This window comes from Microcaecilia unicolor, chromosome 2 (genome assembly GCF_901765095.1).
Source record: "Microcaecilia unicolor chromosome 2, aMicUni1.1, whole genome shotgun sequence".
NCBI lineage: Eukaryota > Metazoa > Chordata > Amphibia > Gymnophiona > Siphonopidae > Microcaecilia > Microcaecilia unicolor.
In genome coordinates this window covers 324,033,236-324,052,570 of record NC_044032.1, presented here as the reverse complement: position 1 = coordinate 324,052,570, position 19,335 = coordinate 324,033,236, and the positions used below count along the sequence as shown (strand labels likewise).

General features: G+C 40.4%; 1 protein-coding gene across 1 annotated transcript in view; it reads right to left on the bottom strand.

Annotated features, from left to right (window-relative positions):
* The window catches only part of TBC1D2 (TBC1 domain family member 2), a 692,224-nt gene that overhangs the window by 363,306 nt on the left and 309,583 nt on the right, over nt 1–19,335 (bottom strand). Inside the window, 1 exon segment of the mRNA XM_030194342.1 lies at nt 3,333–3,541. Within this exon segment, the coding sequence (XP_030050202.1) occupies nt 3,333–3,541 (209 nt within the window).

Sequence of the window (19,335 nt, the reverse complement as noted above, 5' to 3'; positions counted from 1 at the left end):
CGCAATTTGGGCGTCCCCGATCGTATTATCGAAACGAAAGATGGACCTCCATCTTATTTCGATAATAAGAGTTTCCCCGCCCCTTCGCCGGGACATCCTGCGAGGACATCCTGAGGAAAACTTGGGCACCCCTTTCGATTATGCCCCTCCACATCTCATTAATCCATGCTTTTGAATATGCTCTGTAATTTTGTTCTTAATAATAGTCTCTAACATTTTGCCCGGCACCAACGTCAGATTCACCGGTCTATAATTTCCCGGATCTCCTCTGGAACCTTTTTAAAAAATTGGCGTTACATTGGCCACCCTCCAATCTTCCGGTACCACACTCGATTTTAAGGATAAATTACATATTTCTAACAATAGCTCCGCAAGCTCATTTTTCAGTTCTATCAGTACTCTGGGATGAATACCATCCGGTCCAGGAGATCTGCTACTCTTCAGTTTGTAGAACTGCCCCATCACATCCTCCAGGTTTACAGAGAATTCATTACGTTTCTCCGACTCGTCAGCTTCGAACACCATTTCTGGCACCAGTATCCCACCGAAATCTTCCTCGGAGAAGACCGAAGCAAAGAATTAATTTAATCTCTCCGCTATGGCTTTAATCTCTCCTGATCGCCCCTTTTACTCCTCGGTCATCTAGCGGTCCAACCGATTCTTTTGCTGGCTTCCTGCTTTTAATATACCTAAAAAAAGTTTTACTATGTGTTTTGGCCTCTAACGCAATTTTTTATTGAAGTCCCTCTTAGCATTCCTTATCAGCGCTTTGCATTTGACTTGACATTCCTTATGCTGTTTCTTATTATTTTCAGTTGGTTCCTTCTTCCTTTTTCTGAAGGATTTTCTTTTAGCTCTAATAGTTTCCTTCACCTCACTTTTTATCCACGCCAACTGTTGTTTGGTCTTCCGTCCTCCTTTTTTAATACGTGGAATATATTTGGCCTGGGCTTCCAGGATGGTGTTTTTGAACAGCATTCACACCTGATGTAAATTTTTGATCCTCGCAGTCACTCCTCTAAGTTTTTTTTTCACCGTTCTTCTCATTTTATCATAGTCTCCTTTTTTAAAGTTAAACGCTAACGTATTTGATTTCCTATGTATACTTACTTCAAAGCTAATATCAAATCCGATCATATCTGGAGCGTAGCTCCAGATTGCTGTGCTGAAGCCGGTCTGTGAAGGACAAGAGTCGATAAGCCCAAAGTTGGGGCAGTGTGTGCCTCCAAGTGATAGATTCTCACCTTATCACAGTATTTATTTATTTATTAATTAGGATTTATTTATCACCTTTTTGAAGGAATTCACTCAAGGCGATGTACAGCAAAAGTAAGTCAAACATAAGCAATAGAGAATTACAGCAGTAATAATATTCAAACAACAATAAAAAGTATGGCATAGTATGCTACATTGTGTGAGGGTAGGTAATCCACCAAAGTGGAAGAACACGAAATCCCATGGAAGTCAAAATATAAGAAAAGGAGTGGGAAGTGGACCAATGATTCCAGGAGGCTGTGAAGTACGATGAACAACTCCTTTTCTTACATAGTATGCTACATTACAATAGCAACAAAACATTTGTTTAGCCATGAGGAAATAAGAAACAGAGGAGCCACACAGAAACGTAAGTCATGCAGCTGCCATATCGACTCTGCCCCCTAGTTGTAAGTTTTTGTGCATAAAATCTACATATAGTTAACTTTCTACATGGCACGGTTTTATGTTTGCTGTAGAAAGCACACGATCATACACCCACGAGCAGCTCTACTGTGAGCCTTTCTGCATTGGCCCAATGTTTTTATCTTGATCCTTAGTTTTACTTTTCTTTTTTTTTGACTGGGGAGGGGGGATTGGCTCAACAGTTCCCAATTTTTCCCTAATTCATTTTGCTTCCAGCTTAGCTGGAACCAGGGCTGAGATCTATCACCATGAGCTATCATAAGTAAATATCTTTGGCCAGAGACCATGAACTTGTAGAGGCAGGAATCAAGTTACTATGTAACAGTGACAGCTAGTGATCAGATTCAAGGCCATGACTGGAAAGGTTTAGAATGTGTCCTGATGCATTGCCCTTAGCCTAGGGCTGTAACTACAATAACTGAACTAAAATAAGTTGAGAGGGGGTATAAAATAGAGGAAAAGTTCCTGGGTAGTTGCAAATGAAGGTACCTAGCACAAGATCCCAACTCTTGTTCCAAATAAGCTGGAAGTCAAAAGGAGGAGGAGGGATTTTCCAGGTCCAAAATAAAAAGAGAGGCCATTGACCAGAACTGCTTCCCAAATCTGTCAAATATGGACTCTATGGCTACATCACTTTTTCTCTTCCACTTCATGAAGATTCACTCAGAATGCTAGTGAAATATGTAAGACCATAGTTAATAATATGACTGTTTAATGAACACACATATTTTAACTTTCTGACCAAAAGTGCTAATGATTTCAATGGCAAGAAACCTTACTCTGGTTTTGTGCTTCTTTTAAGTGATTATACACAACACAAACATCAACAGCTATCCAGTGAGACTCTTACTAGGTGCCCTCTGGCATCTAATTATAGGCATCCAATTTTGTCTTCCACATGCTTTTTATCTTAATTTTACTATGAAATGCAAGGGAAAAAAACAACTTCTAAGCTTTCTAACAAATGAATCTGTTGTTGTTGGTTTGGTTTTTTTTTTGCTTGCTTCAGGGATGGTTTAGAATTGATAGAACACACATAGTAGTATCCTGTTTCTAGTCTGCTGTAATTCTCTAGCAGCTGAACTCAAAGTGAATCCTACAATTCTGCCTCCTACAGAGGTAAGGCAAAACTAATAAAGGAATAAAGGAGATAAGTGATACGTTTTTGTTTGTATTCACCTTTAAAAATGGACGACACAGCTAACCACACTGTTTTATCTTACAGAGCTGACACTTCTGGCTTAGAGAAAGCACATGAGAACCTTAACAGTCAGCACTTAACTTTTCAGCAAGATCTAACATTAGTCAGCTTTTTCAATGTGCAGTGTGATCTCAGCTAGCTCTCCTTCTCTCCTCCCTCCACCCATTCCATATACAGTTTTATTTTCTATTGATTACACAATCAGATGCACTTGCTTAATCCACTCTCTGTTTTGAGAGTTGGAAACTCACCCTTTTTCCAGAACTCCACCTCATAAGCACAAACACACACAGTGCTAACTTATTCATTCAATATGAACAGCAGCTTCTCCATGGAACTGCTAATCTCCTATCATTGCCTTGTAAGCAGTATAAGAGGCTTTGCCCAACTTTAACTTTTTTGGTCCAGAAATCTCCTAGTGCACATATTATCCATCCTAATCTTGTCCTACCTTTTGAGACTTTAGTTCCTCAGAGAGAGTGAAGACCTGTTGTTGAAGACTGGTGATCTTGTCCTGAAAGTTTCTGTCTAGCATGGTCGTTTCCAGAAGTGGAGGGATACTGGAGCTCAACTTCTTTGCCATCCTGGCTAAGTTTGCTGATGGAGATGATTTTTGTATAGCAGGCTTCATCACATTCTCCATCTGACTCTCTTTCTCAGCTGAGAGGGGACACACATGATTGTTTATCATATCATCCACTTCATCAACACATGGATTTAAAGCTGACATAATTCTACTATAATGGTAACATTAGTGTTTCACTAACACATCACTTGCTAGAATGTTACTCCCAAAACAAAGGTGTCATAAGCCTCCAAGAAATAAAGGGCAAGAATGTTTTGATTTCCAATTTTTTCAATGTTAAAATTATTTTGACTTTCAATAACATGAAAATATATAATCATTTAGATAAAAATAAATTTTAGTTTCAAAACCAAAAATCCCTACTTTATAAACCAGCTAAAAAAATAGCTGGAAGGAATCCAAACTAAACAAAAATATATCACTATCAGAAGAAAGCAAAGAAAACTGCATATTCTCTTCCACAGTCAGAGAGAACAATATCTCATCTCACCTCATACCACCAGCACATCAGATAAACTCAACACACTTTTCAATCCATCTGAGAAATATGAAGATCAAACATACCAGAAGAACATGACAGTATGCCCACACTGATGGAAATCAAGTGAAGATTATAAACCTCTCTAACTAGCAGTTAACATGAGTACTAGATAAGGGGCTTTCATTTTACCCTTCCAGTAAGCTTGATGAAATTCAACTATACTAGGATCTAGAAGAATTTTCTTTATGAAACTCCACTTGAATGTACATTTCCATAAAAGAGGCAACACCTTCAACAGACTAGATTATAGTACACAAAATGATTGAAAAATGTTATCAACACATTTCCTGACCAACAGTTACATCAGGAAAAAAACATACCAAACCATTTTTCTACATGCTTCCTAAGATTCACAAACCTGGAAACACTGACAGACCAATCCTATCTGGTATTGACACACTCAGAAGAAATACCTGGAAGTACAGAAGGAAGTTCTATAAGGAGCTGCCTAGTTTTAGACAACAGGAAGCACATAAATGGTGGTACTCTAGTCATTTCCATGCATAAATAGCCACTTATGTGGGTAAATGACCTCTTATAGAATACTAACAGAAAAGTACTGATGGATGTGCACATGGACAGAGCACACAGGTATGTGAATTACAGAATTTTATCATTTACACACTGTGAGGAATGAGGGTGAGAGGGAGAATGAAGGCACATGGAGGAACGAGGAGGCTCGAGAGGGAGGGAGACTGGGTAGAGAAAGGAAAGAGCAGTGGCGTAGCTAGGTGGGGCGCAAGGGGAGCGGTCACTCCCCCAAATGAATTTCTCAATAAACGGCGCCTATATGCACATGCGCGCTGCTGCTGCTGCTGCCTTCCCATGTGGAGTCCTGGACCATGACACCTAGAGTGCCTACTGCTGCTCTGCACCGGGAAGGGAACAGACTGTGATGAGCTGCTGCTAAGCCGAGTTACCCGCTCTCATCAGCGCTCTCGACTCATCTCAACGGCGTTCCTCCTGAGTCCTGTGACCCCTGTCCTCTTGTTTTCTCCGACACAACTCCAAATAAGCAGCGCAGCAGCACTGTGGGGCAGGCAGAGCAGAGCCCCCAGAGCCAGGACTGCCCCAGGGGTCCTCCTCAGGCACAGTGCCGCGGTCAGTATGGTGTGTTGTTAGGCACCACCAGTGCAGATCACGCTGCCCATCCACGCCCCGCTGTTCGGCGCTCAGAGAGCCTCTTGGCCTTGGCTTCAGCTGAGCTCTTCTCTGGGGTAAGGTAAGGCCAAGGGACCGCGCACGCTGTGCTGGCAGTCTGCAGGCTGACTGTGTGTGTGCCTTGGGATGTAAATTGGAAGGGTTCCTCGGGCACTAATATCATTTTCAGGGCCAGCCAGCCGGGGGGGGGGGGGGGGGGGGGGGGGGGGTTGGGTTACAGAAGGTGATCGATGGACAAGAAAGGGAGGGTACACACACAGACTTTTTTTTTTTTTAGCCCATAAAATAAAAATAAAAAAGATGGGGAGGGGTGGTGATAGTCAAAACAGGAGGGGTCATCAAGAGAAGCAAGAGGGAGATCTCAGGTGGGGGGGGAAGCAAGGGAGATCAATGGACAGGAGGGGGAAGGTATACACATCCTTTTTTTCTATTTAGCCCCTGAAATAAGAAAAGAAAGGGGAGGGGAGGGGTGGTGATAGTCAAAACAAGAGGTGTCATCAAGGGAACAAGAGGGAGATTTCAGAAGGGGGGGGGGGAAGCAAGGGAGACCCAGAGAGGAGGGGGGCCAGGGAAGCAAGGGGTGATGTCCAAGGAGACTGAAGAAAACTTTAGTTCACTCAAAACAATAGCAAATGCTAAAGCAATAGCAAAAGATTATTTAAAGCTGTTCCAGTTGGATAGGCAGTGCCTTAAAAGGTAGAAGACAAACGATTTTGTTTTCTTTTTTACTTATTTGATAGCTTTTTAATTTATTTGAAAGCTTCCCGTATCTAGATATAAATATCATGAAATAAAAATTGAACATCACTAAAATAGCTTAAAAATTATTATAGCTGGGAGAAACCACAGTTATAATCTCTGTATTTTGTGCTCATTTTTCTATATGTTCTATACTATACAAATGGCAAAATTTCAGTGAGAATATCCTGTTTCTTGTAACTGTTGCTGTAATCTGCCTTTGGGAAGCCTGGTGTTATGATGATTCAATATGCTGAAATTAAATGGAAGTAAAATTAAACTCTTCTTTCATTGGGGCACATGGAATCACATCTGCATCTGATGTCTGTTTTTGGTGACCCTTTACTAGGTGAAAACATCTCTGCACGAATACAGGGGGTGAGTCCCTATAGCCAGAGTATTTTGTAGAGTACAGGAGAAAATGCATTTCTGTTTCTCGTGTACTGATATTGCATTGTTTATAGAGCCTAGCTTTCTTGAATAGAGGGGAGGGGGTCACCATTTCAGTTTTTATGAATGTTTTTTGTGGTCTCCCTATTTTGTACCAGGTGTGTTTCTGCATGTGCCTAGATCACAGATCAATCGTTCTTAACCAAGGAAGTGTGTTGTGGACCAGCAGCATGAATTGCTCTCTGCGCCTTGCTTTGTATTTATTAACCTGTATGTCTGTAAATTCAGATTCAGTACTGTACCAGCACTGTCACTAAATCCACCTCAGCATTTTTCTAACTGCAGCCTATTGTATGAAATTCCACTTCACAGTACACAAATTCAAACGTCTTGACATGCTATAATATAGGCTGCAAGTGTAAAAAATATTTCTTCCATCTATGTTTGTATTTGTGTTTGCACTTGGCTGCCACTTGGCAGTACATTGTAAAAGGTCAGAGAAGTTCCTATTTGGTTGTTACCTTTATAGGAGAGTCATAGCCTAGGTACATTCCCCTTGGAAAATGTGCTAATCCCAATGAGACTCTAAAGCAGCCACCAGTGTCCCCTAGGCTTGGGGCGCATTAGCAGTGCCTTGATTTGTCTATGAATGTCTAGTTGCACCTTCTCTGCTGTGGGATGCTATGGCTGGCCTACCCTTCTGGCGCCTATTTTACAAAAGTCTGCTCCCCCAGACGTCAAAACCTAGCTACGCCTCTGGGAAGGAGTTTTTTCCCCTGGGGAATTGGAAAAAAGGAAAAGACTACAATTCCCAGCAGCCCCTGAGTAGGTCCCATAGTAGAAACAGGGACTTCAATCCCCAACAGCCCCCAGAGGAGGTCAGGAGAAGGGTAAGAGAAGGGACTTGGAAAAACCTATCCCAGAGAGCCAGGATGAGGGAAGGAGTTCTGAACCTGCCCAATCAAGCAAATTGAGAGCTGCTGAGCAATGGGTGTGGGGAGGAACCTATGGACCAGCAAGGGGAAGAAAAGGGAGAGAAACTAGAGCAAGAGAAGCCGATGGACATTGCTGCTCTGACTAAACTGGAAGGAAAGGAGGTGAAACAGGAGAGGGCTGCTCAGGAGGAGAGCCCAGTAGAAGGGAAAAGGTGGCTATCCCATGAGGGGAGCTGAGAGAACAGGTTTACCACAGAAGGGTCATGCGGGTGGTGGTCAGGGAATAATGCTGGCCTGGTTGGGGAGGGACCCTTGCCACTCTCCCTAGCTTGATTTCTTTTGAAAGGGAGAGAAGAGGAGTGGTGGTTTTGGGCATAACTGCTATACATGAGCTGCTGGGAGTTTGAACCCTTTCTGAACTGCTGTGTTTGGGGAATTGTTGTGTCTAACTGCTGACATGAACTGCTGGAGAGGGTTTGAACCCTTTCTGGAGTTACCATGTTTGGAGAATTACTTTGCATACCTGCTATACATGAACTGCTGGGAGTTTGAGCCCTTTCTGAGCTACTTGGTTTGAAGAACTGCTGAGATTTTGGGACCTTTTGGGTTGTTTTTTTTTGTTTTGTTTTGAATACTATGCTGTTGAACTGCTATGCTGGTTGAGAAATGCTGTGGTGGGAACTACCTTTGGAGAAGCAGTTGACACAAAGGGATTACAATAAAGTATAATGATCTGACCTTGTGGATTGCCATGTGCTCTTTAGCAGTGGATTACAGCACACAGCTCAGCTAAAGGGCCGAGGGACTCAAGAGTCTCCCGGTGGTGGAGACCTTACAACACATGTTTAAATCAGCCATAGGACTGATGTAAATAATAGCGCCTCAGTGCATGTGCATTTTTGGGAAAACTGACTGACATAAGGGGATCCTATTCATGCTCTTCTTCAAATGTAGTATATATAGTATTCAGTGCAAAAAGGTGAAGGATGCTATGATGGAGATGTAGGGGTACAAGCCCCTGCCACCATATCACAAAGTTTGACTGGGTTACACCTATACTTAAAAGAAATCAACCATCCTTCAATGCCCAGTGATTCACAATACTGAGACTTTTTGCTGACTACAAGACTTTTGCATGCCTGGACATGTTTGTGTTACTGTTGAGCTATCTGGCTGATGCAAGTGTGAAGGGGCTGCACAGCGAGAGTTTCAAAGAAAATATCCAGAATGATATTAACAGATTGACCCTCCAGTCTCTTCGGAGCTGGAGTTCCAAGAAAAGTAGCAAGAATGGCATTAAAAAACTGTGAGGAGCCAGAATTCCAAGAAATGCAACTCAAATAATGCCAAAGACATTCATGTGGTTTCATCAGCCAATCACCTTCTAAAATGTCATTCATATAGCCATTACTGGTACCAGAATTATTATTATTATTATTTATTGCATTTGTATCCCACATTCCCCCACCCATTTGCAGGCTGAATGTGGCTTACATAGGTTTGTTGATATTGTCATAACAAGATAACAGACACAATTAGTAATGTGAAGCGATCAGGTAGGGAGGAGGGAAGAAGGAAGGGAGTGATTAGGATAGTTGTATAAGGTGAGCTTTCATAATTGAGTTGGTGAGGTGACTTAGTGAGATTATTAGTGTTCATTGTAGGCCTTGTTGAAGAAGAATGTTTTCAGAGATTTTCGAAAGATAGTTGTTTCATTGATTGCTTTCAAGTCTGCGGGTAATGCATTCCATAACTGCGTGCTCGTGTACGAGAAGGTAGTGGCATGCATCAGTTTGTACTTCAGTCCTTTGCAGCTGGGGTAGTGCAGGTTGAGAAATTTGCGAGATGATCTTGTGGCGTTTCTGGGAGGTAGGTCCACGAGGTTTAGCATTTAGATTAGGGCCTCTGCATGAATGATTTTATGTACAATCGTGCAGATCTTGAAATGGTATAAAGACAGTCCTTTCTAGCTAGAAGTCAGCTTTATCTTCTTGCCCTTTCCTTCCTTAGCCTCTCTAGTTTCAGAATTTCATCTGATCTTCTGGCAAAAAACGGAGTACCCTTCAAGATATCCAACCCTGCTTCTTCAGACATTCCCAAGTGATTCTGGTAAGATATACAGGTTGTATGGTCAAACTTTGTCTTTGCTAAGAAGTGACAGACTAGGCATTAGCCTATAGGGTAAAGCATGAGTTTGTACTAACTGATTTCAGATAAGGGTATTTTATTTCAAACAACTTTATTCCTGAACATTTCTTATGTGGTAAATTGACCTACCCTCACCTCGACCCCAGAAAGATAAGGCCAGCATTCTAACCACTCTGCCACCTTTGGAGGACAGACTGCTCATGCCTTATTCTTTGCTGTGCCAATATCTTTGATTGTCCAAAGTCTGGTCCTGCTAACGCATCCTTTGCTCCTTCCTTGTTAAGACAGCGGCTGCAGCCGCGCACGGTGATGGTGAGGAGGCCACCCCAGAGGTGGCAGACACTGCTGCTGCTGGCGTTGCTTAACAGTACGGCCTAGGAGATCAGGCTGCAGCAGAGTGTGACAACATGCTGTCTCTGGAGGGAGAAGAAGACATCCAGGACACAGATGTCCGGGCAGGGGAAAAGAAAGAGGAGTAGGAGGAAGAAAGGGTGCCAGTGGAGATACCACAACATCCAGATGCCCCCTCACGTCAGCGAGAACACCTGGCCCATTCTGAGTAGAAACCAGCTGATGAACCACTACAGGGAGAGGTGAATCATCAACCAACAGGCCCTTCTCAGTGGTCGGTGGCTTGCGAAGACTGATGGTGTGCAGCAGGAGCTCGCTGCTGTGCGCCAGGAGCTGGCAGGCATCCTGAAGGCACTGGCTGGTGTGCAGCAAAGACTTGTGGCAGCTGCGGAGGACTGGGCAGTCAGGAGGCAAGCTGAGCAACAGCTGTTGCAGCTCCTGACCTCCACCCTTCCCCAGCTGTTACCAAGTCACCAGTCAGTACCCAGTTCCCACAGATCGCTGGGCCCTGTGTCACAATTGAGTCCCTCACCTGGGCCACCATCCACTGGGCCCAATGCCCCACCCCCAGCTCCTCCAACCCCATCCCATGGCAGAGGCTGTGGGGTAACCCCACCCCCAATGGCCAAACCCAGGGAAGGGAAAAGGAGAAACGGTGATGGGGTCATTTTGGCCCTACCTCTCTCCCCCAGACCTTGTGGGCCATGCTGCTGGGACTCTTGCCTTTGGTCCTCATGTCACAGTTTCACCCTGCCCATCCCTCACTTTGTCTTGATTGTGATCCTTCACACGACAGTTGGAAGTGGGCCGTTGAGGCGCTGGCCTATGTATTGTCAGAGAACAGGTTGTACATTGACCTTGACCTTAAATGCTGTAGGCCCATACAGGACATTGAAGTTTGGAGGAAGGGGGAGGGGGATGATGGAAGGCTAGGGTCAGTGTGGGAAAATTTGAACAAGTATAGCGCTGTAGGGGAGGGGTCAACATTTTGCATTTCAATTTCTGTACAGAACTGTGGCAGGAAGGATTCAATATTATGTATTTTAATTTGCATACATCGCTGTGGGGGAGGGGGAAGGCTAGGGGTCAATTGTTTTGTACATAAAAATGTAAAGTGCTATGGGGAGGGGGGACTATTCACCTTTTGTCACTTGTAGATAATAAAATAACTCACCTTCTTCATTACAAATGTGTCTGGATGAGGTTATTGCAGGTTTGTTGACCTCTCCAGCATGCCTGGGGAGGTCGCAGATCATCCAAGTGTCAATTGGGACTTTCTAACTCACTGTCACCTTTGTCTTCCATGGCCTGTTTCTCTGGTTCTGCCATATATCTTATAATAGCAAGATTGGAGTCCTCGGTGCTGGCTGCACTCTACACACAACCCTTTTCTGGCCTGTCCAAATTGGTGTGGTGAACTAGATCCTGATTTGGCTGACACGGCCGAGCCAGTCCTAAGATTACCCCATCATATGCTGGGAATTATCATCCTGTTTTTCTTAGGGAATCCAATTGGAAAATCTTTTTTTTTTAGTTCCAATATTTTTATTGTGTTTTATAAATGATAACAAATGGCTAAAATAAAGCAATTAGCCAGCTTAACAAGTTAACAGTAACAAGCATCAGCATACATGTTCAAGTTAGGGCAAGTCCGGGATTATTTCGATAACAGATCATAATCATAAGTCACAGGAGTAATACATAATTTCAATTCTGACAAAGGTTATTACGTAGTGAGTTTAGTAAAGTAGACCATATTTTGTTGTACTTAACAAGTGAGTTATGTTTTTCAGCCGCAGCATATTCATATTTAGCTAAAATACACACAGAATTCCACCATGATAAATAAGTTACTTTGTCAAGATCTTTCCAAAAAAAGAAAAGTGTTCTAAGGGCTTGATGTAACATTAAATCCAGTAATTGTGCTTGATATTTGTCTATTGATGATTGTAACATTAGTGATCCACATATAACTATATTATATGATAAAACATCTTGAATATTCAAGGTGGAAGATATTGTGTCCCATACAGAATTCCAATATTCTTGAATATATGGGCAAGAATAGATGATATGTTTAAGATTTCCAACATCTTTTTCACAGGTCCAGCATTTATTCGCACTGTTTTTTGGTTTTATTGTGTTCAATTTGGCGAGTTTAGCAGGAGTCCATAGGGCTCTGTGTGCTAAGTAGAACATAGATTGTGAAATGGACGCTGATTTGGTGGTATGAATAATTTTAAACCAAAATTTTTCCCAAGTTTTTTCATCTGAAAAAGCATTTGATCGTGTAGAATGGCCATATTTGTTCAAAGTACTACAATGGTATGGTTTATCTGCACAATCAATCAATATAATTAAAGTCCTGTATACCTCCCCAACTACATTTATTCAAATTAATGATGTAATTTCTAAGCCTTTTACACCAACAAGGGGCACTAGACAGGGTTGTCCCTTATCTCCATTATTATTTAATATAGCCCTTGAACCATTATTAACAGCGATTCGTCAACACCCCCTTATCAGTGGCGTTAAAATCGGTCAACAAAACATTAAATTAGCTGCGTATGCAGATGATGTCCTACTATTCACCTCTCCTACATCAATCCCTCACATACTGTGTTTAATATCTAAATATGCCAAAATATCCGGTTATAAATTAAATACCACAAAAACGGAACTTTTGCCCATAAATTGTGTTCATCTGAAACATATTATTCAACAATATAATTTTCAATGGAATGATAATCAAATTAAGTATTTGGGAGTTTTATTTGGCCCCACTATTGAGGACACTATTAAATATAACTCTGAAAATATAATTAAAATTACTGAATTACAAACTCAAAAATGGTCACCATTAAGGCTTAATTGGTGGGGTAGACTAGAAACCATAAAAATGATGATAGTGCCAAAAATTAACTACATTCTTAGCATGCTACCTATGTTACTAAATCCAACAACATATAAGAAGGTTGAAGCTAAATTAGTACAATTTTTATGGAATAATAAAACACCTAGAATTTCAGTTAAAAAATTGAAGGCATGTCCACTAAAAGGTGGTGTCAATTTTCCTAGTTTCTATGATTATCACATATCTTTTCTCCTAAAGCAAAACTCAGCATTTATGTATGATAAAGAACAACTCAACACCTCATCATGGTTCCAGATTGAAATGCTAAAGCAACCAGACACACCCACACATTTCTTCCCTTGGTCTCAAAAGACTAATGTTTCTTCTAATGTTTTGTTTAAAACTCTTAGAACTGTTTTTAATGAACTTGATTCAGTTGTCACACATCCCATAACACATACTATGTACATCCCAATTTGGAACAATCCAAAATTCAAAATTAACAATTGTTACATAAATTGGAATACTTGGAAAAAAGCTGGTATATGGACTCTCAATGATGTTATAAAAGATAATTCTTGGCTACCTTTTACCCCAATAAGTATAAAATATGGTCTTAAAAGTTCTCAATACTACAAATGGGTTCAACTGAAACACTGTGTAACTAACTCCGTAGATATAAAAAAATTAACTACTGATTACCCTTCTTGTTGGCAACTTTGCAAGTCTTTTATGACTTCCAAAAACGTCGCATCTAAATGGTACAAAATACTACAGTTAGCTAAATTCAAATAACCTACTAATAGGGTTTGGAGATTAACCCTTGCATGATTAACCCTTGCATAACATAACTAACTGGTAAATCAGAACTAAAGAAATTCAGGTTGCTATTATTTCAGAGCTATGTTCAGATAAGACTAGCTACAATTGAGAACCGTATCTCTGGAAGCAGATAAAGTAATAACCTTCTCTTCCTCCTTTTCCTCTCCTGAAGTATTAATTCTATGAAGACCAATTCCACCAGCATGAAGTTTTAATACGAAAACTTGAACTTACAGTTTTTGTCTGATGTTTAATCCTATCTTCAGTCACCATAATGTCCAATGCTTGTAGTGAGTAGTAAACTCAAATTAGACACAGGAAGCACCGTTATTTCATGATTTCCTTAAGACCGAATGATAGAGATTAACCCTTTGTAGTTCTTATTTTCTCTAAAGTTCATCTTTATAAATGCTTTGAACTCAGTATATGATGCAGGAATTCATTACGTGTTTCAGATTTTTAATAACTGGATGGGTTATTCTATGATTCTGTGTTATCCTTGTTACTTTGTTTAGAATTCAATTTACAATGTAGGCCTACAAGCTGTTCCATTTATCATACTGGTCCATATGAACATACCCTAAGGGTCAATTTATGCATTTATTGCATTAATAAAAATTATTATTATATCCTTGAATTTTACTAAAATGTTTTAAGAAATGCTCCTACGTGTCTCCTGCTTATAAATTGGCTCCTCCTCTGTATTTAAAATATACTCTAAATTGTAAATTGATTCCTGGGAATATATAAGCTTATTTTTAGCTATCCCTCTGAAGGTGAATCTTGATATGCTGTCATAATTTAGGGCCCAAATTGTGAAAGCATAGAAAGGATCATTTTCGAATTTGATATAATTTTCATTTTCCAAATTGGCTCTGAACTGTTACAGAGGACTATAGGTAACTGTCCTTCTCATTTGATCTATGAGGAGGCCTCATAGAAATATATAGTTTTTACATCTTTCTTTTCTGATATTGGCTTTTCTCTATCTCTCTAAATATCATATTAAAGGCTACATTTTCCTGGAGCAGACTCTGACCACGGTGTTTCCTCGGACTCTGCTGACTTCCTGTGCCGGCACCATCAACTCTTCAGAGAAAACTTGTTTTCTACTTGTAATTTGTGATATTATATATTGAGTCTATACTCCACATACTGGTGCACCAAGGAACTAACAATGCATTCTTTGATTTTTTTCTTTCTAATGATCCTGTACTAAGATTTAAATACTAGGCATTACTCGTATGTCATCTCTATTTAATCAGTACTGTAGGTTGACTGAAGACTGCAAATCCAATTCCTGATCTACCGCCTCTATTCCAGTTTAGTACTTCTGCTGCAACTGACCTCTGACAAGAAGAAGGAGCACCAACTTCTCCAATGAGAATTTTCTTTTGTCCAAATGATGTCCTTAATTTAGACCTTCTCGGTTATGCTCTTAAATATTCTGCTATATTAAATATTTTTGCAGGCTCATCTTTTCCAGAACATACAAGGCACTTTACATACGAGCTCTCTATTACAACAGACAGCGACCGTGATTCCAGAAGATACTTCCAATACCTGGACTAGTTATGAGTTTTAAATTTCTGCACATTAGTCTTCTGCTTTAACTATGACTATTTCCTAAGCTACCCTTCTTTCTGAATCATCTAGCTCGTAAGTCCTGCTGGCCTCCTGCAGCTGAGGGCTCAACCCTTGGTGAATGGTAGTCATCGTAGGTGAAGATTCCATATCTATTGGCGATAGATTGCGATGCATTGCCCTCCATACATCAATAAATGAACATTTACCATCATCTCTTTTGTTCCACATACTTAACCATTGTTATTTGATCATGTCTTCGTAAAGATTACCAATCTGTCTTGCACATTATGCAAGCCACAAGTGGAGATATATTATGCAAATCCCAATTCCTAGTATTAAGAGGGTTGAAGTTGAAGCTCTGATCCCTACCAATCAGGAGATATAATTTCATATATACTATTGCTATTTATGTAAATTGGCTTTTCATTATTGAACCCTTCTGGGTTCCCTTTTGCTTTTGCACTTAATTAGCACTGTTTTCTCCATGTTGACATTGTCTTTCATGTCTATTCAATTCACACTGATTATGCCCACTAAGATATAGCAATATATCATTCAGGCATACAGTTATTTTGCTTATTCCTTTGCCAGCCTCTGGCTCTTGATGGACTGATTATGATGGTGTATGCCTAGAATAAAGACATGAAAAGATCCCACTTTGTACACCACAAGTACGTCTTCAAAATCTATCCTGGCCCAAATGATGTTAGATCCCCCAAGTTTATGGCAATAATCGTTACACCTTGCAAACTACTGGACCACAAGTCTTGGGTCCATGTGAAAGATATACGTGTTTACTCAGCCGCAGAACCAGATGTTACGAGCCTAACCATCTCAAGACCGGCAACTTCCTTCAGCAAGCCAGCCTGAAAATCCAGCCCTGTTAGATCTTCCAGATCTTCGTCCAGATTCTTCAACGCTTCCACCGCCTCGACCATGTTCGATGAAAAAAACTTTTGAACTGATACTTAATTTGAGAACTACTGTTGCTGTTTATGGACATTATAGATTCATATTATGTTTTATTTTCAGTTTAGCTGCAATCCTGTCTAGATATTGAAAAGGTTTTATTTTTATTTTCCTATTATTTCCTTTAATTGTTCTAATTGTTTTTCCACGAGTTTCCCCGTCATTTCTGTTTATGTAATTTAAATTGAAGTCGATATTGCTCGGATACAAGGGTAACATCAAACCCTAATACTGGCTCTGATATCATAATGTAGATGTAAACTCTGTTAGTATCAACCTGTTATGCAATTGTTTAACTTTGGTGTAGGCTTACTTGAGCTGCATGTCTTTCTGTAGGTCTGACTAAGCTCCAAGAGGGGTAACGGATATATACAATGCTTCCCATACTTCCAGGTCATTATGCATATGTCAAGATCCATGCATAACCTTGGTTAATATAAATTTTCCTAGGATTGACCATTTTTGCTGTATGAGGCAACCTCATACTTGCTATCCACTTATTAGTGCTCATGATTGGATGCCAATGATGAGTACTAGTAAGGTCCAGGAATCCCGACCTGTTTAAGGATTCTGAATACCTACAACCTTAAACAGCCTATTAGTATGATCCACTTGAAATTGCTATTACCCGCATACCTATATTTCATGGGATTTTGTAAATGAGCTCATGGATTAGTCCCATTCATAAAAACATTTCTCGCTACAGGTTTGAGTAAGTCTCAACCGAAAACTAAACAAATTGTACCAGTTGATCTTAAGACTCAGATAATTTGATGGCCTCATAGAATACCTTCTGGAACGGATGGTACCAAGGTACGTTAACCCTGGTGTCACCCTATGGGATAGGGTGAAGAGGGGAATGTTAATATATGGCCTAGCTTTAAGGCTACCACTGGAATAGTGATGGCCAAAGCTATGCAGCCTAGAACAACTGAAAAAAGTACTAAGTAGGCCAAACAACAAGTAAATGATTTAATATTTGAGAATCTGCAAAAAGCAGGTCTGAATAATGACTTCTGACACAAATTGGTACAATTTTTAAATCAAATATAGCATCTGTAATGAAAGATCAGATGAATAAAATGGAGCTTATTAGTTTTGGTATACAATGATACAGAGGTAATACAGAGTTCATGAGATGGTATGAAAGGTATGAAAAGTATTGCAGCCGGAAGATGTGAAACTGTTATCTCAACGCTTCCCAAAACATGTTGATAATTAGCAGTAGCTGAGAACGGAAGGAGTTGGGTACATCAGATAGCAGATCGCGTGGGAAAGTATGATCTCAGAAAGTGAGAAAGATTAGGAGCAAGGTTTCTCACCATTCACTTCTATGGAGAGGATAGAGTATAAAAGATGGCAGATTTTGGCTTAGTTTGAGAGTCCTCTCCAAAGCTTCTGTCAGACGGCGAAGCCCTGTGCGGCTGAAACCAGAATCTGATGTCTGTATTTGTATCAACTTGAAGACTTGTGTTTGGGTAAGAAATAAAATGTACCTATCTATTTACACTATCTAAACCTATCTCTGTCTCTATTTTTATTGATTCTATCTTCTCTTTACCTAACATTTAGCCTAAGGTAGATCACATACAAGTGACACTCAGTTTTGGACAGAAAGCAGTAGTTATGGGAATTAGTTTTCAATTACAGCTCCTAATGCCACCCCCTTATGATTGGGTGACAATGGAGGTCAGAGAAACTATACAGAACCTGATATATGAAATAAGTACCTTTAGTCCCCCGTGTGACGGAGTCAGAAAGAGGTCTATAAAGAGGGGGGATTAAAAACAATTCTTAGCATGCTACCTATGTTACTAAATCCAACAACATATAAGAAGGTTGAAGCTAAATTAGTACAATTTTTATGGAATAATAAAACACCTAGAATTTCAGTTAAAAAATTGAAGGCATGTCCACTAAAAGGTGGTGTCAATTTTCCTAGTTTCTATGATTATCACATATCTTTTCTCCTAAAGCAAAACTCAGCATTTATGTATGATAAAGAACAACTCAACACCTCATCATGGTTCCAGATTGAAATGCTAAAGCAACCAGACACACCCACACATTTCTTCCCTTGGTCTCAAAAGACTAATGTTTCTTCTAATGTTTTGTTTAAAACTCTTAGAACTGTTTTTAATGAACTTGATTCAGTTGTCACACATCCCATAACACATACTATGTACATCCCAATTTGGAACAATCCAAAATTCAAAATTAACAATTGTTACATAAATTGGAATACTTGGAAAAAAGCTGGTATATGGACTCTCAATGATGTTATAAAAGATAATTCTTGGCTACCTTTTACCCCAATAAGTATAAAATATGGTCTTAAAAGTTCTCAATACTACAAATGGGTTCAACTGAAACACTGTGTAACTAACTCCGTAGATATAAAAAAATTAACTACTGATTACCCTTCTTGTTGGCAACTTTGCAAGTCTTTTATGACTTCCAAAAACGTCGCATCTAAATGGTACAAAATACTACAGTTAGCTAAATTCAAATAACCTACTAATACCATGCAATCATGGGAATGCGATCTAAATGCCCAATTGGAAAATCTGATCCACCAGTCCATGCCTGCTATGGGGTAAGGCCACAACTTTATCCACTCTGTTGCCCAAATCTGGATCTAGTTGCCAAGCCTAGTCCACAAGATAACCCCCACATCCCTCAAGGAACCACTTTGAGCTCTGGTATTGGGAACAGGGAGACACCTAAGACAAACACAAGTGGCCACAGCTGCCCACCACCACCACTACCACACTCACACTCACATTCATACCCATACTAATACACATACCAAAACTGAGACACACACACACACACAGAAGCGAGAAAGCAGGAGCAGCAAGAAAAGAATGTCATAGAAATGGTTATGGGGTTGGGTAATGGCACAGCAAACACCACATATGTTATTACATATCATTCATGTGTGGGGGGGGGGGGGGGCACTGGGAAACATGTCTTTTTTTATAGTCCCTAGCCATAGGAGATCCTGTCTCTGATATAGGAGGTTATAGGAGCGGCTGACTGCAGCTTATAATTCTCAAGCCTCATTCCCCAGAGATGTAAATGTAAACAGTATGCAACATACTGTACACAAATTACGTTCACGATTGTTGTGGTTAGGTGGCTCTGGCTACTTCCACCCTTGCTTAGGGAGCCATATTTGAATGCGAAAACCGCTGCAGAGACAGAGGCTAGTAATGGAATTTGAACTCACCAACCCAGAAGGATAAGTCCACCCACTCTGCCACCTCTGGTAAGCCACCTCATCTGCACTAGGGCCAGTATCATCACTGAGCCATTAGGAGGGCAGCATGTTCATGTCAGATTGTAGATTTTCCAAATAACACCACAAAT